The following is a 24,872-nucleotide window of genomic DNA, read 5'->3' as shown; positions in this document are numbered from 1 at the left end:
AAATGTGATCTTAAATGTAAGCATAAAAAAAAGCACATAAAAAGGGAACCAACAATTACGTATGCATACTGCCCTTTGACCGCAGGTTATATTGTGAGAGTTATAAAGATGAGCAGTAGACAAGGCTGGTTACGGCTAGAAACATGGAGTCCAGGACGCTGCTACATGCAAGTCTAACTTTGTTAATCCTCTTTACCAGCGGCATCGGAGGACACATCAAAAATGGTGAGGAGGGTGGGGATCGCTCTGGTGAAGGCATCTGTGCACAAATGTCCCGGTAGTAGCAGCAAAAACTGTACTGTCTATACTCTTTTGAGCTTCTCGTGAAAGCCACTGTTCGGTCTCCTTAATTCTGGTTCGAATTGAATTACAACAAATGGACATGTGAGTATGGGAGTTTAGTCAGTGTCACGCTCACAGTGGTGATAGTGATTAGATGCCATGTTCTGTTATCGTGTCTTTATAATGTCCAAGAGAACTCTCAGCTAATAAATCAGGCCTGTGTTAAATCTATGCAGGCTCTCATCTGAAAATGGATCAGGCTTTGCTCATATTTCATAACCAGCTGACTGAAGAAGTGCATGCTTCCTACACATCAGATTACTGCTACAAGGTAAAGAATATCCACCGTCACTGCGGTTTTATTAAGACACTAGCATCAGCAGCAGGAAAATCGCTTTCAGTTCCTCAAAAAGTTTATAGTCACGCAAACTGATCTTAGCAAACATACAGATGCAGTAAAGTTAAACATTGTAATTCACTGTGAAGTTGTTGTCAAATTTCACATAAGGGAAATGTGTGATTTTTCTCTCCTTTGTTATAAAATGAGCTTGATTGTCTCTGAGAGGAATGTGCTGTGGGTACAGCGCTACAGTTACTGCTGGAAAAAGCAAACATGAATTATTAAAGACATCAGGAAACGTAAAGGGAACATCATAAAAACATCACGAGACATATGAATATACGTAAAACCAGATAAACCTGTATGAAAACACAAGACAAGCATAAAGTAAGAAATATTTAGTGCTTAAAGTCCAAGTATGTGCTGTTCCCTGAATAATTTAACACTGCTGTTCAGCAGCATAATGGAGGCTGGAACATATGATACTTTTTGAACTTTGGCACCTTGAGTATGCTTCCTCATGTCAAATGTTTGAATCCTGAGACGAGAGGATGTTACAAGTAACTGCCTGCTTAGGCAGGCTCTGTATGGACTTGTATTTTTTCATTTCTCAAAATTCATTTGCAGCCATGCTTTTTTAGTGCATTGTTAGATTACTAAGCCATGCTGTAATTTCATATTGAATAAGCTTTCTATGATTGCCCTGTAAAACCGTAACACTATTACTCACTCCATACAGCCTTGGAAAGGAATTATCACTGGGTGTTTCCCAACTTAGTTTATCAATGAGGAGACCTATTGTTTATACGTAGGCCGTCTTGGCTTGTAAATTTACTGCTCTGCACATTATAATACCATCCAACCTTTAATTATATTTCACCGTGCAACCGTTTTTGAGCCACCTGTCATTTCTTTATATTTTGCTTCCAGGGAGCCAGACTTTTCTTGCAATGTTTTAAAGTGGTCTTGAGCAATATTTCTCCAGGCTTTCTGAAGGTCACTCAGAAGTTTTCTCTGGACATTGGCTGCTTTTTCACTCTTTTTCAGTCCTGTCCTTGTACCTGACCAATTCCAGAGGAATGTGTTTTGTTTGTTAAACCACTTAACACTGACCTATGAATCATGCATGCATATAAAAGGCACTTAACTCAAGGGATGAACCAGTGTTGTGTCTACACAGCAAAGACAGACAAAGAATCAATTTTAAATTTAATCTTTAGGCACTTTGTTAATAGCATCCTCTCATAAAAATCAACAAGGTGATTCCCAGAGCTATTAGCTGGAAACGTGGCATATTGCTCCATGTTTTTAAAAAGTGTAAGGAAACTGGACAAGTGGGGGACAGAAAAGGAAGAAGAATGAGTTTTATGAGAAATTGTGTCAATGGAAGGCTGGCTGTCTAGAAAAAAATATCAAAGAAAAGGAACAGAGGAAAGGCTGAGGAATGCCAAATTACACAGAAACAAAAGAATTATTGGGAACAGGTCTTACTGAGTGATGAATCCAAATTTTGTCCAAATCCTAGTTGAGCCTGCATTTCAGTCGATAGTGTTGTCTTGTCAAAATTGTTGGAATTATGGCCACAAAAAAGAATCATCAAATTTCGATCCACAATGCAGCACCATCTGGAAAGCATCTGATGGGCAACAATTTCATTTTCCAGCACAGCAATAATCCCCAACACAGTGTCAGTGCTGTAAAAGCGTACCTGGATAGAAAAACCACACGGTGCAAAACTAGCAGTTGTGGATTGGCCTCCTCAGAGCTCGGACCTCAACATTACTGAAGCAGTGTGGGATCATCTTGACAGAGAAAACACCAAAAGGCAGCCAACATCCAAAGAAGAGCTTTGAATTTCCTTCAGGAAGCCTCAAGAACTCTTCCTGGAGACTACTTAAAGAAATTACAAGAAAGCTGCTGAGAGAGTTCAGACTGTGTTGAAGATTAAAGGAAGATTAAATATTGACTTTCAAGCTTGTCTGAATTGTACAAACTCTATTTTTCCCTTTTTGCACATTCCTTTAAATCATTAAATCAAATTATTCTTTTACTAACAAACAATTATTCATGTTTATTAAGTTAATGCTAGGCCCATTTAATTATTATTTATTTGTTTTGCTTTTCAGTGTTTGTACCAACATTTGGTCACAGTGAAACCCAACAACAATAATGCATCTGCAATAATCAGCACCAAATTTACTCTGACAGTACAAGTGGAATCACAAACCAGGAATGCAACCTTTTGCAGGTAACAAGTTAAACATTTGTTCAAGATGTTACTTAAAACAAATAAGATGCAAGTTGTCTCTCGTTTGCTTGTTTGCCTGTGAAAGTGCATTGCTCTTGTTTTAAGATATAATATAGTGTGGTGACATGATTGCATCAGCAACCTGCGAAATTATTTACAGGGTTGGAGGAGTAACCCTGACCCATTTTCTGGACCTGAGTTATGCCCTCCCTTAAACCACCTCACAGTGTATTGATCACAGGCTGTTTTGGGGTTAATAAGACCTGACATTCCAATATTGATGAAAAGGGCTCATTAAAGCTTGAAAGCCACATGTCCTGGGGAAGAATCAGCTGGGATGTTAAACAGTTAGGACAGATCTAATATGTATAAACACCCAGAACATCCCACACAGGAGGGCAAAGCTTTCTATTTTGGGGCCACCTCTAAGAGAGGGTGCACCATGAAAAGCCTTTGTGCTTTTTATGTCCTTTCAAAGAGCTGGGTCTTCTTAAATCAATGCTGAGGTCTCTAACCAGCCTGTGTTGCTATTGATTTACTTTTCCCAGTTTGAAAAAAACACTCCAAGTGATAGCTAGTATGTCATCCCAACAGTGGATCAATATGAGCGAGTCTTGCACAGGGGTGTTTTTTTTGGGGCCTGAAACTGGAGATGGTGAGAAGACAGGGGCATGCACTTTAAGCCTTCAGACACTAGGTGGTGCTCCTGAGCTTTATAGTTGTGCTACTGCAGCAGGAGAGCAGCAATGTGCTTTTAAAGAAAACAGTTTAATGGGGCATCAAATAGGAGCTTTTAAGACTGTGTGACTATTTCACTGTTTTTGCATGCAGATGGAGTCAAACGTATGAGGAGGGTGGTCACTACTCTATTTGGATTTACACCCTAGATGCAAATAATCGCAGCTGCACTCACATTGTGGATAAAAGACCAAACAATGCCTATCTGCGTAAGTACGCAGCACTACTGAAAAATACATGAGGACAAATTTCCATGTTTTGAATCCCTGACCGACACTGCTGGGATTCGGCTGTGAGGGTGCAGTGACAGCAAAGGTACCTGTCTGCAAACTCAGGCCAAGCCTTTGATCCATTAATTGAGTCAGCAAAGAGGAGAATCACTGCTTTTGTCCACATCCACTGAGCAGCAGTTCTCATCCATCTCTTGGGACATGATGTGTATTGATCAGATCAGACTCGCTTTCTTGAAAAGGGATAAAAGAAAAGCTTTTCTGCTTGTTTTGAAGGCCTGCTTCTGGCTCGTAGAGCATTGTGGGTAATACATTAGGGAGTGTGGAAGGATTAGGGCGTAATGGGATTTTGAAAGCGCCTCTCTCCATAATGCACACACTACTTAACAATATTGCAGATTATGTTGTAGATCAGACTTTTAAGGCCAAGTAGCCATTATCTGTTATGGTCAGTGTGACTGCACCTCTCACAGTATGATGAGCTTCCATTAGCTCCACAGACCGGTGATTATACAAACTCCCCATAGGAATTGTTCACCTTAAGTAACGGTCTGGTCAGCAGCTCAAGAAAGGTATGAGGTGCTCTGCTAGGGAATTTTAAAAGTTTACTTCAGTGTCTGAGATTGATTGGCCACAGGGCAGCATGAGATCATTTCTTTAAGCATATGTTTCTGTGAAGCTGCTATCAGATGCACCCTTTAATCGTGTTAGTAGTGTATTCTGTATCACACCACAGACCACAAGTCACCTGCTGAGCCCTTAATTCTTACAAGGAAATCTACAGGATCGACTCCTATTAAGTCTTTGTTCGACTTTTATACATCAATGAACTCAAATTAATTCAGTTGTTTCAGTGTCTACCATTCATTTTCTATTTATACCAACGGTTACTGATGGAGCGAGCATGTCTGTGGCTGAGCTCTAATGTGGTTCATGCGCTGAGAGCTTTGTGGTGTTTTTATGAATGGACACCAGAGATGCCATGACTTTTCCGAGGAGATTAAGTGACCGCTCTTTGTTCAGAGTGGATGTCCTTGTGTGGATTCAGCTCGGCTTAAAATGGCATCTTTTTGTTTGTTCTTCCACTGTGTGTACTCTGCTCTCCTGTGCTTTGACGCAAGAAGACCATGTGGAGATTTCATAAACCCTAGGTAGTTTTATAATCAGTACTACAGGTGTAAAATATCTCCCTTTGTTTGCAAATCGGTGGCTTTCAGAGCTCAGAACAGAATATTCCTGTTTTTGGGGGCAAATAAAATCCATCTTTGCTACAGTGTTCGTGCCCTCTTGCACTGTAAACCTCAAGTTGACCCTGCTCCTATCTGTGCTGCCCTCCGGCAGTCTGGCAGAGTCTTTGTTTTCTCATCCTTGTTCCAGCACAGCCTTACATTTTCATTTTCACATGCCTGCAGGGTTAGATTACCCGCAGTGATTACTCCTCAGCGGCTCAACCAAGACTTTTTCATTAGGTTCTTGTTTGTCACTTGAGGGATCCCCTTTGACACTGGTTGACTGAAAGACAGCCACAGGGGAGTCCACAGGCTAGTATAGCAGACAGTTTGGACTGGCAGTCATCCCTTTTATCCCCACTCAGATCCTGGTCTGATAGAGATGTAGTGTATAAAGCTCCTGACATGGACAGAGAATGGTACAGAATGATTTCCTTTTACTTATTTTTCCAGCTATTTTGGTGGCAGCACTCCTGCTGGCTGTAATCGCTCTGTTATTCGTTGTGATACCCTACATCTGCAGGTACATGTGTGTTTTTTACATCCTCTGCAAGAATCCTGCACTGATTGCTTTTCCATCAGAACCGGGCAGCCTAAAGTTTTTCTTTTTCCAGGAGGCGTTGTACATCAAAATTTATAAAGACTATTTGCTGCCAAGGCCCACAGCATTCAGAAGAGAATGTAAGTTAAATGCTGCTTCTAATTAATATATTACATTAGATTTTTTTTTTAATGTCAGATGAGATTATATTTTGATTAAATAAGTCATAAACAGCTCAAAGTATGTCCATTATGAGTTTAAATTAAAAAGCTAATTATTTTTTAAATATACAGTAAATCTTTGCTACTGTTCTTGAAATACAAAATATAAAGTAACTACACAATCTCTTTCATGTAGAAAAAAATGATTTACTTTGTATGCTTTTTTTTCCCTTTTTCTGGTTATCAAATATTGTTTGATCCAGCAGTTAAACTGCACCATTATCATTGGCCGGCTATGCAGCCCGAGATGCATTCTAAAATTGCTCTGAGGCTCCAGTCATCAAGCCGTTTGGGAGACACTAATGGAATGATTGATATAAATGTTAGCAGAGCCGGTTACACAGCAGACTTACATAGAAAACGATACAGTGTTGTATCCGTCCAATCATCAGGCTTCATGGCAAGAGCTGCCATGTATTTTCGGTGAGCATGAATAGCTCCTCTCATTCTTTCAAGCAAAATGTCTCTGGTTTCCATATGTTGTCTGGATGGCACGCAAATCCATCACGACATATTAGTGCGGGTGTCTTCCTGCTCTGGCTCTTTAAAATGCTGCATGGAGGCCAGCACGCCAGGCTAATCCAACTGAGAGGGCAACAGGCCAGAGTCATCGAAATGTTGCCTTTCACACAGTGAGAGGGGGGAAAGACGCGGGGCGGAGAGGATTTGAGGAGTTCTGAATGAGGAAGCAGTGAACCTTTGACTTTATCAGTATTTTCAAACAAGTTTGCTACCTGTTGCTACCTACAAATAAAAAGCCAAATGTGTTGCCATTTTATGTACAGTGTGCAAAAGTCTCCCCTTAGTTCTTTATATTTTGCTTCCAAGGAGCCAGACGTTTTTGCAATTTTTTAAAAGTGCTCTTGAGCAAAAGTTATCCAGGTTTTTTCAACCTGTCACAAAAACACATGACATAAAATAGAATTTTTACACTGACAAGGTAAATTCCCAAACAGCTTTTAACTGGAAACATGGCATATCTTGGCACGGTCTGCAGGATGTCCCTAAAAATGTAAAGAAACTGGACAAAAGAAGAAGTCACAGGCCTAAAAGGCTACATACATAAACTGTCATGTTCTTAAGAAAATTTTTAAGAAAGTGAAACAAGGAGAAAATACTGCGGTAGGACATCAAGTCTTATGGAAAGATGAATCCATGGTTTTTATTTATTTTTTATATATTTGGAGAAGTTCATCTGTAACCATCTGTAAAACAAGGTGGAGGTTCTGTCATGTTTTGGGGTTGCGTTTCAGACGGTGATGTTGAGGATCTTGTAAAAACTGATGAAAGTATCAATGCAGAAAATGAATTTTCAGCATGACGATGACCGTACCAAATACTGACTTTAAAGCTTGTTAGTAATAGTGCAGTTTATCCCTCATGTATTGTATTTCCATGTATTTTGTCACAGGTCAACAAAAAACTGCACCCGTTTTCCCATTTTCCAAGTAAAATCTAAAGAAATGAGCCCACTTTACATTAACTGGCCAGCAAGCAAAGACAGACAGCATTAGCACCTAGTTAATAAAGTAGAGCATTAAGCTGCTTAAGAATAGCTCAGTGTTGTGCTTCATGTTTTTGGAACATTTGCGTTATCAAACTTTATGATTTGTTAGATGTTAAAAGTGTTTCTTCTTCTTCCTTTATTGATTATTTATTTTGCTGATTAGAAAACTATCTAGATATGAAAAATATGTAAGTTTGATTTGGGGTTTAAATATCTGCTTAAGCGACCTTAACCCTAAAAGTGTAACAGTGAATGGAGCTTAAAGCATTGATAATTGTCAAATACCCTTAAGTAACCCACACTGGTGTTTTATCCCAGTGAGTGTTGACATTATTTTGTCTCCCTGCTGTTTTTTCTACAGGAAGAATCACATGCTAGTGAAACTGCGCACGGTGCTGTTAAAGCTAAACCAACACGTCTGCTCTCCCTGGATACTTTCCGAGGGTATGTTCACCTTCAACAGTCATTCGTGTTTATCGCTCTATCGCCACATGGAGCTCGTTCGCATGTTAATTCTTTTTAGAGAAGTTTGAGGCATCATAAAGATCTACAGGCCTGACATTATGAATAATTACAGGGGTCACAGTCTGGCCACATGCTCCTTCAAGCTTTTGTTATCAGGCGGTATAGCTTTGGGCATGGTTTCTGATAGCAGTGTGTGTTGGGTTTGGAACAGTGTGTTTCTGTTGGACAGGAGTGATGCATGTGATTGAATCTGGGCTCCCTGCTCGCCTTAATTGTGGCCTAGGGCTAGACACAAAGCACGCCTCTCTGGAAACAGGATGCTGGTGTGGCTTTGACCTCCCCCTCGCCAAATAATTGATGTAATAATACAGTCAACATATCAGCACACATCCACCCAGCAATAGATCTCCTGCCAAACTGAAGAGCGAGAGGAAATCCAGCAGCACACAGGCAGCATCCAGCAGACAATTGGCATCTTCTCCATCTGCGGCTTCCTTTTGGACAAGGAGCCAGCTGAAAATCACCGAGCATATGTGGCGGGCTGAAAATACAACATGCTGTTATTTAGTTTGGGAGCTCAAGCACTTGAGTGCATTTTCAGAATCTGTATGAGTTCAAGGGGAGGATACATTTCAGTTTTATTTCCCTTCATTTCCACTTCCTGCCTCAGTCCTCCTCAATCTCATTAGCTGAAATGTCACTCCGGGGTTACAGGTGCGTACGTCCTGAGTGGTAATACCGGAAACGCTCCTACCTGGCGTCACACTTAATCAAACTGTGACTCAGCTCTAAAGATTAACGCTGTGTGCGCCTCCTCAGGCCCATGACTTATGATCCATACCCCCGGATAAGTAACAGCTTTCTACAGAGAACAGACACATCAGTCATCTGCCATAAATGCTGAGACATTTCTGAAGCCAAACAGCTTTTCTTCCCAGCTGAAAGGTTTTTCTGATCATTGCTCAGGCTCTCCTGACATGATATACAGAGAACTGTGGCGTATGGTCGCACGTTAATTTTTCTAAAAGGATTTGGATTTTAATCTTGTGCCACACTGCTAAAAGCCTTTCACCAGTTTCGTCGCAGTTGAAAATCGCACTGTCAGTAGTTAGCAGCAGCATACAACGGACGGAACAACTATTACAGCAAAACCAAGAACTGTGAGCCGCATTTAACAGCAGGTGGCTGACTCATTCTGTGCCTTATTTTGACTGAGATCCAAGTTTTCCTACATATTGGGTTTCAGATATGCTCTGATGTTTGGCCACAAAAAACAGAACCTTGGCTTTTCAACTGTAGTTGTAATTTATTATGACTAGATTGGGTGTCCGTGTACTTGATATGGCCAGTACAGTGGGTAACTCAATACTGTGCAGGGATAGACTGCAGCTATCCATTAGCAACGGGGGGAAAGTACTAAGCTGATACTCTAATTGGTAATGCATGTACAATGATTCAAATCAAAGACGTCCATAAGTGTCTATCAGTGAGTCATAACTGGCTGTCAGTGCTGCAACAGACAGGTCTCTCTGTAATCTGTTAGCTGTAAATCATTCCTGCTCATTCCCAGAAATGAATTAAGTCTATTACTAAAGTGGCAAATGTTCACTGCAGAGCTTCAAAGGCATATTAACAACCTAAACTTGATTAGGAACCAAAAAAAAAGGAAAATGTCTGCTGTGTGTCAACCTGCACCTTATTAACTTTGATCCAACAGAAAACAAAGAGTTCCTTAGTGTACATTATGTTAATTGAGCACTCATCATAATTAGCAGCCTGTATTGTCACAGATGTGTGGCATATGTAAAGTGATGGGGGTCTCATTTCCAATCGGACAGCAGGGAATTTTAATTATAAATATGGCCAATAAGCTGGGATATTACTGCAATTTTCACAGGGTCTCATCTGGCTGGCGATTTAACCTTTGTCTTTGTTGCCATGACAACTAATGGATGGTTCATCAAAATTTACACGATAGCCTGTGTGTGTGTGTGTGTGTGTGTGTGTGTGTGTGTGTGTGTGTGTGTGTGTGTGTGTGTGTGTGTGTGTGTGTGTGTGTGTGAGAGAGAGAGAGAGGAAGAGAACATGGACACATGCAGCAGGGTTTACTCTGCTTTAATAGCCCTTTTGAGATGATAGTGACCGATTAAAATCTTGTATCAGCAGGTTGGGGCTAAAAGAGCAGTAATGGCTTCAGTGCAGCTCTTAATTGAATCTAGGCAGAAAAACAAGAGGAGGCAGAGGTAGATACAGTGCACCTTATCAGGCAGGCTGTTTCTTAAAGGTTGTCGTAATGTTGTTACGACCCCCCCTTCTGATTTTTTTTCACTCTTTTTGATTACACTGCACGCATGAAAACATAAATTCACGTATTACAGATGGTGAAAAGATTCAGCCTGGCCCAGATCATTGCATTACCGTGCAAGTTTGTGTTGTGTAATGGCCCACCGCCCATTTTCTGACATGCAACGCAAACACCTTTTTCCCTCCAGTGTCTGATTCAGTGAAGCACTCCATCACGTGCGCTGTGTTTCAGCAGCCTCGGCCAGTGCTAAAGTATAAAGTGTATCATATATTAGATGCAAAGTCTTTAGTCAGCACTCCTGCTTGAGGAGATCCAGAGGACAAGCGTTCATTTCCTGAGTGATTCATAATGCTTAGATTGCATTACCTTGCATTTGGAGGGAGACTGAATAAAAGCCCCTCTTGTGTTCTCTTTAACTTTAATTCAGAAGTTAATTTTTAATTATAATCAAGGATTGCACTTGAACTGGTCAAAGGCAGAGGTATTAGAATTTTATTATGATTTTTATGTTATTATAATATATTTTTATTGACAGTTTTTCAGTCTCACTCACACATTTTCTTCATTTGTTCTTTCCTGGATATCGACTTGTATTGTCTTTATAGGTTTGCCCTGACTGTGATGGTGTTTGTGAACTATGGTGGTGGAGGCTACTGGTTCTTTCAGCACGCACCTTGGAACGGTTAAGTACATGATGCACATGAATTTACATAAGGGAAAACTAAATCAGTTGCTTGTACCCTACAGCCTGCACCTTACTCCCTGCACACAATGATGATGCAGCAATCGCCTGATCTTCAGCGGCGAAATCCTCCCCATAGTGTTAGCAGAGTTTTCTGACGTGTTGTCACTAATTATGATGAATGTCGTTAAGAAAAACACAGGGTGTCATTTCTCATACAAGCAAAATCAACACCATGATCCATAGATGTTTATTCTTGTTAATGATCAGGGAGGAGAGGAGGAGGAGGGTTTAAATGACAGCTGGAAGAAGATGAGGGAGGAGGAAGGAATGAGTAACACTCCAATGTTATGATAGCCAGTATTGAGGTACTCTTAAGCAAGGCATCTCTGGTTGAAGTAGAGATTTTGGTTGAAAAAGTATTTAAAACAAGAAAAAGTAAATATTCTTATACACTTTATTTTTTTGTTTTTATTTCAGTTTCAATTTTTTTTTCAAAAATTCCTGTAATTGTTTATGGGTGTTCTCAATTTTAACTTTGTAATAGCTTTTTTTGCCACATGTACAGAGGTGCATTGATTTCAGAGGTGGATTGATTAATCTTCACCTGGCTGCAGGACTGCTGCTGTCACAGGAGTGTAAATATTTATTAGTCACGCCTCTTCAAAATGGAAAGTTAATGACAGAAGCAGCGCTTTAAGGACAGATCATTGTGTTTAATTCATCTTGTTGTCTTTGTGTGTATAGAAGGGCAAGAACTGTAAACTCTCTGATGAAATCAAGTGTGTGTTGGTCTGTTGGTATTAATTGATTTTATGCTTCTGAAATTGTTGCAGGTCTAACTGTGGCGGATCTTGTCATGCCATGGTAGGTTTGGCACAAGGGGCCTGACCTATTTAACGTCTTTTACTACTTTTCTTGTTTGTACAGTTCATATGTGGGTTTGAATGCCATAATCCTGTTATGTCTTCCAGGTTTGTGTTTGTAATTGGGACCTCAGTGGTTTTGGCTTTCAGTTCCATGCAGAGGAGAGGAGTTAGCCGCCTGCAGCTGCTACGAAAAATCACCTGGAGAACAGTCGTCCTCTTGCTGCTCGGCTTCTGCTTTCTCAACTACTCTCCCAAAGACGGACCACGTAGGTGCACATTGTGTATTCTGATTCTTAGTCAAACTCTAAATCCTTCTATGTGTGTGTGTGTGTGTGTGTGTGTGTGTGTGTGTGTGTGTGTGTGTATATATATATATATATATATATATATATATATATATAGATAGATAGATAGATAGATATATATATATATATATATATATATATATATATATATATATATATATATATATATATATATATATATATATATATATATATATATATATATATATATATATATAGATAGATAGATGGGGAGAGAGAGAGAGAGAGAGAGATCTCTCTCTCTCTCTCTCTATGTATCTATATATATATATATATATATAGCTACGTTTTGTTTTGTTTTTACAGTCAAGTAAATTTCTTTGTTTGTTGGTCTGCGGCAGAGATGTTAAATGGGTTGATCTCCTGATTTGAGATAAAAGCCAAACTTCATGGCTGGGTCAGGGTTAAAGGAGAGGAATAATGCTGAAAATCCCCCATCCACCTGGGATGCAAAGGGCGCCCTTCACACATTAGCTATCTGTGGTGCTAATGGACTTTCCTGGGTGGATGTCTGCTTAACTGGGTTAACAAAAATATTGTTGTTGTGTGTGCAGTCTCAAAATCCAGCACCAGGGGACGTTTAACAGAGGCAGATAGAGCAAAAACAACCGCTGTGGTAATGGACAATTACAAACAGATAGTGTTACAGCCGTCAGCTCCACGCAGCTGCTGTAGACTCTGCTGCTGGAGCTGGTCACAACAGCACACTGACTTTTACCATAAACTGCAGCTTTGCCCTCTGTCTCCAAGGACGTCCTCTGCAGCTCAGTCGCAGAGCTTGATCTAATAAGAGAATGGAGTCACATTAACTCAATATGTTAAATGCTTTTCAATGTCAGAAGAGAGAAAAGGAGGTATTAACCTTTGACATCAAATAGGAGTAATTTCAAAAACCCTACCGTGGTTAGATGTCCCAAAAAATGGTCAAAGCAGATTCATATTAAAAACTTTGAAATGTAGTTACTTTATTCTCGAAATAAATACGAACTTACTATACAAAATATGATTTGGACGTTCGAACACAAAAAGCCAGTCGTTTTGAAAAGTTCTGGCTGTGCCCTACTTTTCAGTTTTGCTGACTACCAACATATTATAATATTGTCTATCTATCACTGAAAGTGCTCATAGATTGGAAGCAGACAGCTTCAGTTAAATAGTATCGAAGAGTATCAAAAAAGGTGTCAGTTACACACAGACACAAAGAAAATGCATAAATGTGGCAGAAAAAATGTGTTACAGTCTGCTGCAGCTTACTTTCAAACTCTTGTGTAAATGGATTCAACTTAAAATGATAATTCTTATTAAACATGAAATTTTCCCATTTTGCTCTTTTCTGCTATTTGATTCTTAATTATTTATTCTAATTATGTTTCATAAGAAAGGGGTCACAAAACATACAAAATGTAAAAGAGGAACTTTTAACTTTTTTCTCTTTCTTTTCTTATAAATTACTGTGCTAAAGATTTGAACCATCCTAGATTTCTTTATATTTTCTTCCAGGGTGCCAGACTGTCATGTTAATGTTGCCACTGAGCCATTAAAGGCTGATAGTGTATTGTCATCAATACAATTGACTGCTTTTTCACTCATTTTCAGTCTAGTCCTTGTGCCTAACCATTTCCAGGGATGCTTGTTTGTTAAGCTCTTTAACACTGACCAAAGAACCAAATCTTTAATCTTTGTTACGAGCAACTTGTCACAGAAACGCATAATTTCTTCCCATTTGTGTGAGGAGAGCGCTGCGACAGTGACTGTTAACAGCCTTCTGTTAAACACGGTGGAGGCTCAGTCATGGTTTGGGCCTGCATTTCAGCCACTGCTGTTGGGAATCTTAGCAAAATTGATAACATTACGAATGCAGGAAAGTACCATCAGATTTTGATCCACAATGCAGTACCATCTGGAAAATATCTGGTTAGCAACAGCTTCATTTTTTCAGCATGGAAATGATGACAAACACAACTCAGAACAGTAAAATGATACCTGGATAGAAAAACACAGTGAAACACAATTAGTCAAGGATAGGTCTCCATAGAGCCCAGACCTCAACGTGATTGAAGCGGTGTGGGATCATCTTTACAGAGAAAACACCAAAAGGCAGCCAACATCCAAAGAAGAGCTTTAACTGTCCTTCAGGAAACCTGGAAAACTATTCCTGAAACTACTTTGAAGAAAGCTTTCCTAAGACAGTTCAGGCTGTGTAGAAGAATAAATATTGACTTTCAATCTCGTCAAAATTGTCACGTCAAACTCTTTTTGCCATATATGTATAGAGGAATGAATGATGGCTCAATACTTTTGCACGTTCCTGTAGGACGTGATAGTTTTATCACAGACAGAGTCAATTAACTCTGCAGGGGGGTGTAACATATATCTTTAACTAAAGTGTCATTAGTAAGAGCTTCTCCTTTTCCTGCGAAAGAAAAGATTTCCGCCTCTTATTTGATTTGTCCAGATCAATGATTGGGATCATATTGTTTTTACGGCACTTTGCGTGGCAAAGAGGTTTTCAATTAACTAATGTGTAGATTACCATCAATCTCTCAAGCAGCAGCAGCAAGCCCTATCCTTCCCAATTTGGTGAGACCAAGAGATAACTGTTGATGAATGTTTGATTAGCTACCCACTTTCTTGGCATGTTCATATCCTGAAGGCTGACATGAGCTCTCTCCAGCCTTTATGCTGTCCATCAACTTGCTATCAGAAGTAGTTGTAGTAATAGTGGCGTTGGGATAATTGAGAAAATTCTTGATTGCTTGTGTCTGCAGAAATGACTTAATATGCGTGCTTTTTGTGAATTATAAGTTCATATGTTATTTAAATCACTGTCTGTCAGTATTAAGGTGCCACAGTGAGCGTTCATGCTGTGTGTTCTTCACTGTGCTCTAGTGTCCTGGTCCTGGCTGAGGATCCCAGGAGTGCTGCAGCGTCTGGGCTTCACCTACTTTGTTCTGTCTCTCCTGCAGACTTTCTGGGGCCAGAAAGAAATCCCACTGACTGCGGTGAGCACTTCTGTCAAGTTCAGTTATTTCAGCCATTACACACAAGAGAAAAAAATTAAAGGAGTCTAACCTGAAAAAGCACACGGATAACAAGTCCAAGAGTCGATGGACCTGTGAGTTCAGTGCAATGGAAGTCTTTGTTGAACAGTTCAACAAGTTCCATCCATTCGTTACGTGTGGAGCTCAGATATTTGTCCTTATTAACAGACAGACATCTCTAAAGCTCCAAGAAGAGTTAAAAATGTTTAGTAATTATGAATTTGTTGTGTATTCAAGTGGACCAATCTATCCCAAAACTTAGTTTAATGCTAAAAAATACCTAAAAGCGAAGTGATTTTGGACCTAAAAACAAAAATATTATGTGCTTTATGTATGATGCAGTATAACTGGTGGAACCCGGTCCAGGATATTCTCCTTTACTGGCCACAGTGGCTGATCATCATCCTGCTGGAGACTTTGTGGCTGTGCTTAACTTTCCTCATGCCTGTTCCCAACTGCCCCACGTAAGTCCGGACATGACTCCCACTGTCATATAGCATTTCAGGTCAAATCTCCTCACTAATGCATCGTACACTTAGGCTAAAAGCATAAATTTCCTATGTGTCGAAGCTGAGATAATCTCCAGTTGGGCCTGTTTGTGCTGCAACAGTGTGAGTGTGCACCTTGTGTTGCAGGTGTTATGAACCGTTGTGATTTATGGGCCCGTGGTGGATGCTTCAGAGAGCCTAATTAGCCAATCTCAGTCTGTCATGTGCAATAAGAGGAGCGGAGGCAGAGGATCCATCTTCCTCGCTCTGTGTCTTCTGCTTTTTGTCTTTTGTTTTGTTTTTTTCCTTCTCTGTGACCCTGCATGACATCAGGTTTACAGTACTGTGGGTTCAAGCAGTAGCACTTTTTCCTCTCAGTCCTTCTGTGTCTTTTCATCTGATTGAGTTTTGGGGGTTTTCTTCCTTGAACGTGAGGTGTGAATGTGTGGTGGCTTGAGACACAACTGCTATACAGGGTTTAAGAATAATCTTTGGTATTAGAACACCGAGCGTTCTCTGCTGCATCTGGGTATTGTGTTTTCATATAAACACTAAACACTTCATTAAACATTGTTTTTTATAATAACTACAGCTACAATAATTATGTTCTTGTTTGATAACAGAGGGTATTTAGGAGCCGGTGGAATTGGCGATAACGGGCTTTACCCAAACTGCACGGGAGGTGCAGCGGGATACATCGATAGGTGGATGTTTGGTGATAACATGTACAGATACCCCACGTGCAAAGTAGGAATGCTCATCACATATTACAATACAATCCTTCTGCTATAAACCAATGTAGGTGAAATTATAAACTGCATGGTTTTGTTTTGCTTTTTCCAGGAAATGTATCGCACCACACAGCCCTTTGACCCAGAGGGGCTTCTGGGTACCATCAACTCCATTGTCATTGGATTTCTAGGGATGCAGGTAAGATCTAAGTTTCTCCTGTACCATGCAGTGAGTGGCATGAGTGGTAAAAAAAAAAAAGGCTTAGTCCTGCCTTTGTATTTTTTTGTGCAGCCTTAATAAATGGCTTGCTTCTGCTAAGTTTAGTCCAAGTGTCTGCATTTTTAGTGACCTGCATAGGCAGATCTTGACAATCGTCCATTCCACCACATCCCAAAGGTTCTGTATTAAATAGAGACCTGATGACTGTGGTGACCATTTAAGAGATGATTTGAGCTTTATAATATGCTGCGTGTACCCACCAGGTGATATGTACACTGTGGTCACAAAGCGATGGACTGATTGGCAACAATACTCAGGTTGGCTGTGAAGAAGAATGCTCAGTGGGTACTGAGTGTGCCAAAAATATTTCCCACACCTGATAACAGCACCACCACTAGCCTGAACTGTTGATACAGTACAGGACAGATCCATTCTTTTATATTTTTTATGCCAAATCTGTATTTGTTCACTATTCATTTAGGTAAAATTACCTATGCCATACGTAGTTTTGGTTACATTGTTTAAATCAGCTTTTAAACTCTGCAAAATTAACAAGCTAAATGTCCCAGTCCTCTTTAATGTGGACAACACTCATGGTCATGTGGTTGCTGGAGTCCAGCCCAGCTGGTAGACTGGCATCCTGTTCAGGTTGTAACCCGCAACCCAGTATCACAGGGCTAATATGTAGAGACAGTGAACTGCTGGCATTCATATTTACACCAAGTTAGAATCTCCAGTTAACCTAACATGTGTGTCTTTGGGCTGTGTGAGAAAGCTCGATTACCTGGAGAGAACCAATGCAGTCGCTGGGAGAATCTGTACAGTCCCCACAGAAAGGCTGGCTTGCAGCTTCAAACCCAGAATCTCTTTGCTGTGAGGTGACAATGCTAACCACCGCACCACTGTACCGTTAACTGAGAAAATAGTTGCCATGAAGTGATTTCGAACATAAAAAATATATGTATGTTTTGTGTTTTCAAAATGCATTGCAAAAAAACCTTAAAGTTTTATTTGCCTCCACTGGACTTGATCCTGAATAGAAACTGTACATTTTAGAGTCTCTGCACAACAAAATACTGCAATACTTTATTTGATTTTTTGATTTAATCAAAAAGCCCACTTATTCAAATAGGTCTTATAAACCCACAACTAATGGTTTATGGCTCCATCTACCTGAACGTGGTTCTGCCTGATATTTCTTCCTGTCAAACGGGAGTTTTTCCTTCCCACAGTCACCAAGTGCTTGCTCACAGGGGGTTGTCTGACGGTTGGAGTTTTCTCTCTATTATTGTATGGTCTTTGCCTTACAATATAAAGCACTTTAGACAACTGTTGTTGTGATTTGGCACTATTTTAATAAAGTTTAATTGAATTCAACTGAACACAAAACTTTCCTGTCAAAAACAAAAAGCAGATTGAAAATATCTTAGAGACAGGAAATGATCAGAACCTTCTGAAGATGTGACTTTAAAATACTCAGTTTGACTTGATTAGACTGAAAGTTTTAATGGCTTCATTGTGCAGACAGTGATGCTCTTCAGTGTTCATATGTTAATATAAACCTACAGTGTGACTACAGTAAAGATTATGTGACAGATGTTTTCCTGTCTCACTGTAAATGCACAGCTGCCCTACTTTAATGACAAATGCTGTTAGAAAGTAGGAAGGCCCTTTTGTTCTTCAGACCTGCGTCTCAGATGGTGACAGTGGCACTTATAACCATTTGGGTTGTGGGAAGGTAACATGAAAAAGTGGCCACATTGCTCAATTCCCCGTGGGCGGTTTGCTCTGAGCCCTTCAGTCAGCGAGTCTTAGACGACACGCCAGGTGTCCGCTGGCTTCCTCCGTGTTGGTCCATGCTAATGTTCTCAGCTGAAACATATTCATCATCACCAAATTAATCAGAGGGTGCGGATGACTAACACCCCACATCTGGCTCCATGGGATAGGAGAAACGTGACCGCCATGTCAGGGACGTGGCATCGACAGCCACATCCCAGGCCTATTTGGTTACCCAAGGGCAAGTACGCGGACACACCGGGTGTTGGTGTTTATGTGGTATTTCTCATTAAAGAGATGAGTGAATAGGCTGTGGGGTCTGTACTTATTTCTGCCTCTTTCTTTCACAGGCGGGCAAAATTATAATTTTCTACAAAAAGATGAATATCCACATCCTGTGCCGATTCCTAGTGTGGACCGTCATCCTGGTACGTGGAGGTTTTAAGCAGAGCTGCTGTAGGAAATGAATATTAAGTCAGTTGTTAATTTAAAACCAAGACACCCAATAACTGTCCTGCTCCTGTGATTCACTCAGAGCCGAGCACTTTTATGGTCTCAGTGTTTCACTTCACCTTGCAGGTAAATTCTGCAACGTGTTTTCCAGCCTCTTGGGTATTAGTCATGCTGTAGCTTGCTGAAGTCATTCATTAGCAGGACTTAGCAGAGGACATGTGTGTGATCTCAGTACAATTAAACAACATCCATGTGTGGCTGTGTTTCCGGGCAGACATGGGTATCTGGCCCCTCAGGGGAATACACGCTGCGTCTCATTGCCTCTCTTTGCTTTACATGTGGTTTTGGATTGGAAGAGTTATGCATATTACTTACAGTCTGCTGCAAGCATAAAAGCATCTACCCTAAGAGTATGATCAGTTTAGGAAGCTGCAAGCGAGATCTCAACAAGCAAACCAAACACATGGCAGCTTTAAGAAAGGAATTATTAAAATGCATTCAAACCTAGGATAAAAAGGTAATGCCTGTCTGAAAAGCTTTTAAGGTCATATTTGTTTGAGATTTATGCTCATTCTGGGTGGTCTCAAAACACAAAAAGAGCCAGGCTGGCCTCCATTTCATTTAGAGGGGGAATGCGTCCCCCAGGGAGAAGCCAAGTGTTACAGGAGATGGCTTGTTTTGTATTTCTAAACCTGTGACAGGAGGCTGCTAGTCTGCTCTAGCAAGACTGACAGACAGACACGTAGGAAGGCTAGTCTCCGCTGAACTGTGCTTGCCACTGTTTTTATGTACGTGCAGCGTGATGCTCCAGAGATATAGCTCATTTGTGAAACGGGGTTAGGAGGAGCCTGTGTGCTGTGGAGGCAGACATCCTGAACCGGCAGCTCTGTGACCTGGAGCGATGATAGAGCTGGAAGAGCTGGCTGCATCACACGGCCTTTGAAATCAAGCTGCACAGGACGGAAAAACTATGCAGCGAAAGAAAAAAAACACAGAAGCAGGGAAAGACTTGTCTGAAGTTCTGTAGTTCCAGTATATTTGGGTGCCTTTTCTGTCCAGCTTTGGGTATCAGGTTCCTTCAGAGTGTTATGTGTATGACTGTAAGACATTTATTTATTTATTTGACACATGAGTTGAAACAGCATTGAAGGTTCTGGTGTTAAAGAAATTGTTTATTTTATTTACTATTATGTCATAAGGTTTTTCAGGTCAAATCTGTTTATTTTTGTAGTCTAATATGTCCAAAACAATATCTCAGTGAAGTTTTAAAGGTCTGTAACAGCAGCGTTTTTCCATCCAGACAGTATTTTCCAAAAGGACAGTAGGAAAAGGAAAAAAGTCTCCTGTGTAAGAAACTCAGCGACAGAGTCCTGCTCGTATATGTGAGAATCAATTGAAATTCTGTTGCGAGAATTTAACGTCATTAACCTCACTTCTTAAAGGACAAAGCTCCATTATGTCTCCAGGTGTTGAATCTTATTGACTATCATTGTGCGATGAGTGGCTGGAGGGAGGTGACATAAATTAGATCCATTTAGCTTCTCCCAGCGGCGCACAGTGACAAAGTAGCTCATGCTGTCATAAATAAACATTAGGCTTTAATGTTTTTTCCACTGTATCTCATTGTTTACCAGCTGATAGATGCTGCTCAAGATTACAGTGTTGGAGGTGAGATATTCTGGATCTTACAGTATTTAGATGTGGCTCAACAGAGTAGCTTAAATCCTGGTTAGCTGAAATAGAAAAATGCAATAAAATAGATTTTCTCACATTGCATCGGCTGGCAGTGAGAGCAGACCATCGTTATTGATTTTAGGAACAGACACAGGAATAAAGAATCAGCGCAGCATATATTTGTTTCACCATTTCTTCACGTGTATATTTGATTTGATTTTTTTAAATCTCAGCGGTTAAGTCTATTTTTGGTTGTATGTCTTACCAACACAGAAAGCAAAATTAGTTTTAGCGATTGGCCTGCTCTTGATATTGACTTTTCTAATAAGATTTCGGCTCAAAGGGGGAGGCAGGAAGCAGAGCCGAGCTGCCTTTTGTTTCAGACATGTGCTCTTAACATTAGCAGGTTTCCTCAGAGGAGGAGAAAACTTATTACTGCACGCACCCGACAACAGGGTCGGCGTTAAGCACAGGAAAACCAGAAAGTGTGGATACAGTAAACATCAGGCCATGGTTTATTGTTTTGTGATCTCTGTGGCAGGCTGATATTCACAGGCAGCCATGCGTCTTCCTCATAATAAACAGCAGCCCCTGTTAATTAAAGTCCAACGATCAGGCTCCAGAAGTGAGAGATTGAAATTGAGCGATTGCCCCACATACCAGCCCCATCCCACATCCTGCTGCCTGGATAGCCTGGAGACTCAATCCAGCCCCAGCTAGGCTATTTCCACACCATCGATTCTGTCATCTATACACATGATGGATATCCACCTAACGAGCATGTTTGGATCCTGATCCGCTGTCCTGGGTTTCTCTGTGCAGCACAAAATCTTTCTTCATGTATCTAAATCATACAGGGAGGGTGGGGGATAGTTAAGACTATAAAAGTGCTTACTGATGTAGAGTTGAGCAGGTCATCATGAGTAAATATGAACATGGAGTAAGCGGGGCCTCAGTGTTTTGGACTTTGTACATGCCTCTCGGTGGTGTTTAACCCACATTTTAATGTCTTTCAGCTCATTGTTTTGGTGTGTTTGCAGTCCTGTCTAGTGTTTTGTGTGTGTGTGTATAAGTTAATGGACCGTGTCCACGTAACTCTCTGATTGTCGGTTGATCTGCTGGACTCTGCTTGATACTGTTGCCTCACGTTTTAGCAGCCCAATACAGATTGCTTTATCGCCCTCCATCGATTTGAAATCTGTTTCATTTCCACCCTCAGGGAATCTCCGCAGCCATCCTTTCTAAGTGCACGCGAGACGGAGGATTTATACCTGTCAATAAAAACCTTTGGTAAGTGCTTCCTGACCCTCTAAATCCAGCCACTTTTCCTCACAAAAAAAGAAAGGATGGGATTTCCAACAGACACAAATCAAGGCTGCTAAAACACGCGTTTACTTACCTCTAACGACAGCTACGGCTGTAAATAATCACCCGGGCTGTTGGGAGTGTGAGGTGTTGCCGTTATACATCCTCCCAACATGATCACTCTTCCTTACGGCCAGCGAAATAAAGAATGCTTCATCCTCCCCCAGAAGCACTCACTCACTGTTTTACCAGCTCTGTGTGATGGAAAGAGCTCAGACTCTGGGAAATGTAACTGTATAACCACAACGCAGTCTTAACTGCTCCCAAACTATTAGAAGCCTTTTTAGAAAAACAAGGCACAGCACTTCGGTAAACGTTTGTAATGATTTTGCATGAAATGTGACACAGTTACCACCTCACACATCGGTTACTTTATGACTCGTGCATTTGTTTCCACTCCCACATTTCCCTTTATATGTGATGTGAATCATTCAAATGTTGTAGCAGGAAGAACGCCATTTCATCTGTGATGTGTAAGCAAATTCCTCATGATGTTCCACATGGGGCATCACTTGCCATTACCTACCTGGCTTTTATAGGCAGTTCATCATGCACAGGTTATTGAGCTCCTGGGTACAAGTCCTTGCCGGGATGTCTAAAAGTAATTAACTCCAAGCTAAGAGTCCTTTTTGGCTCGACTTCAGCTGAGATAAAGAAATAAAAAATAAATGCAGGGAGGCTCTAGAAAGGAGCCATTTTACATGCGATAATATTTCATCATGCATTCTTGCACTTAGGAACAGACAGAGACGTGGTTAGCTGGCACAGCTCCATGAGACATATGCCAAGGATCCATATGCTGATGCTATAGACAAGTCCAGCAAACTGCCTCACTGTTTGTAGGACAGACTCTGGGTGTTATTTATCTGCAGCAGAGGATTGATGGACTGAGTGTGTTTACACTGTTCTTCGCACCATTCTGCTCAGATTTTAGTGATGCCCAAATGTGCCGAGTAAAATGTTGCTGTTGTCGTAAAGTGTTGCCGATGGTTTGTTTCTTCAGGTCACTGTCCTATATCATGTGTATGGGCTGTTTGTCTTTCCTGCTGCTGGGAAGCATGTTCTTTGTCATCGATATCAAGGGCTGGTGGGGTGGACAGCCATTCATATACCCAGGTATGTTTATTCTTGTACTGACAGGCTGCTTTATAAAGGTGTATGTGCTTTGGTTGGAATAAAAACCTCACAAACGCTGGAACGTAAAATATTGACCACAATGACAATTGTGTTTGGCAGCTCATTAGCTGATCATGCAAAAACAAACATTTTTCCTAATATAACAAATGTCCTGAAAGCCTTTGTAGGGATTGTAGTCTAGGTTTTGGACTTGTGGTCCTCACTCTTTTCTTCCAGTAATTTTTTTGCATTATTGGCCAGACTCCCAGAGAAGAGTTTAAACTGATTAGCTCATTTGGAAAGCTTTTTGGAAAGCATCCCTGCAATAAAGCCTTTACTTTTTGCACATAACTTTAGTCATTCAGCTAAAGTTATGTGCAAAGCAGGGAAAAATCCTTTAAATTGTATAAATCCTGTTCAATAACTTGTCTTTTTTCCACCCCTCTTCCACAGGGATGAACTCCATCTTTGTGTATGTTGGCCACTCTCTCCTGGGCTTCTACTTCCCTTTCAGCTGGGAAATGCGCTTCCAGCAGAGCCACTGGGAGTGGCTCTTTCAAAGCCTGTGGGGGACTGCACTGTGGCTGCTCATCGCCTACCTGCTCTACAGGAAGAAATTCTTCCTCAAAATATAAGCAGGATAATCCATCCCACTTCTGTAGATTGTATTATTTTATATTTTCATTTAAAGGCAGCCTCTAAAGCTAATTTTAAACTTTTTTTTATTTTACTTTACTAGAGTATATTATAATCCTTATTTATGTTATACTGGAATTTAGTACAACCGTTCAATGGAGCCTTACTTTAACTTTCTTCTGATTGGCTGCTCTTTGTAAATAGTAGGTGTGGACAGCTGGTGGGCGGAGCTTCCGTGCTCACAGCCAGAGCTGTCTGTGTCTCTCTGACATCATGCAGAGCTGATAATGGAGAAAAACTATCAGAAGCTCAGAAACATTAGGAGCAGTCTGAAGCCTGGGCTTTTGGCTCAGGGATGACGTGTATATATGTTGACCTAATATAATATGAGCTACTAAAATTATTATGTTTTTCTTTTTAAAAGCACTCTTCTCTGTAAATTATAGATTATTAGAGCATCTGTGGGAGTTTAAAAGAGTTTTTAAAATGACCTGCTGGTCTAGGCTTAATTAGTTCAGTTTGCTTTTCTTAGATGCAAACTTACCACACACGTTTTTTATCAAAAGCGAGATGCAAAGCAGTGTAAAAAATGTGAAAATGCTGATCAGTGAAACCCATTAAAGCACTGTCCTGTTTCTAAAGAACATGTCTGACGAGCTGTCAGTGTGGGCAGCTAAGGATTCAATTGATAACACTTGTTTTATGCTCAGAATAGACTGATTAAATTAAATATATTGAGGTGGTACTTAACAAATTAGGCCAAGTGATTCCACTAAACACCAGGACAACCATTATGAGTCTGTTGCCATGGCCACTCCTCCTGTGTTCATGTGTGTCTCTGTGTATGTACCATCTGCTGTCCAAGTCACAGTACTATAATTGGGGTCAAGATGCACACAGAGGGGTGTCATCAATGGGGCCGTCACCTTTTGCACTTATTTCATTAGAAAAATCAGGGAAATTACACAAATCCATTTCATCAGACGAGCCCCTCTCAGAGACCCCGAGCCCTTTACATGTGTTCTAGTTTGCACGTTTCACACTCGAAGCCTCTTACTTAGTGAAATAGGGTTCATTCTCAGTAATAGATCAGAATATTTCCTCATGACTGACAAGCAGGTTGAGTGATTTATATCTGTATGTATAATGTATATGTGCCATTATTGAACGGGCTCAGGTCAGTGTCCCTCAGCATCAGGTCAGGTGGTGTACATCATGAAATGACCATCTAGTTAATGAAATGAAATGGCATCAAGCTGCTCTTCCTGAGTGAAATCCTATTACACACTCTCCAGAAGCAGTAATAACATTGTGTAATATGGTGTAGGGGTTTTGGTAATTGTCTTATGAGCACAAGTTATTTGAATCCCAGAAGGTGCATCTAGC

General features: G+C 40.6%; 1 protein-coding gene across 1 annotated transcript; it reads left to right on the top strand.

Annotated features, from left to right (window-relative positions):
- Positions 1-143: 143 nt before the first annotated feature.
- On the top strand, positions 144-23,485 carry si:dkey-192p21.6 (uncharacterized protein LOC565246 homolog). Its single transcript, XM_063492237.1, has 18 exons — positions 144-225; positions 519-613; positions 2,749-2,870; positions 3,702-3,817; positions 5,521-5,590; positions 5,682-5,748; positions 7,698-7,780; positions 10,712-10,788; positions 11,625-11,655; positions 11,763-11,923; positions 14,873-14,985; positions 15,367-15,488; positions 16,136-16,259; positions 16,356-16,442; positions 18,593-18,670; positions 21,589-21,659; positions 22,738-22,850; positions 23,304-23,485. Exons 1-18 carry the CDS (start codon positions 144-146, stop codon positions 23,483-23,485), a joined length of 1,794 nt encoding a protein of 597 aa, XP_063348307.1.
- The last annotated feature ends 1,387 nt before the right edge of the window (positions 23,486-24,872 follow it).

The sequence above is a fragment of the Pelmatolapia mariae genome, linkage group LG13, assembly GCF_036321145.2.
Source record: "Pelmatolapia mariae isolate MD_Pm_ZW linkage group LG13, Pm_UMD_F_2, whole genome shotgun sequence".
NCBI classification, from domain to species: domain Eukaryota; kingdom Metazoa; phylum Chordata; class Actinopteri; order Cichliformes; family Cichlidae; genus Pelmatolapia; species Pelmatolapia mariae.
The sequence above is the reverse complement of the archived record's forward strand: the minus strand, read 5'-3'. Positions and strand labels throughout refer to the sequence as shown.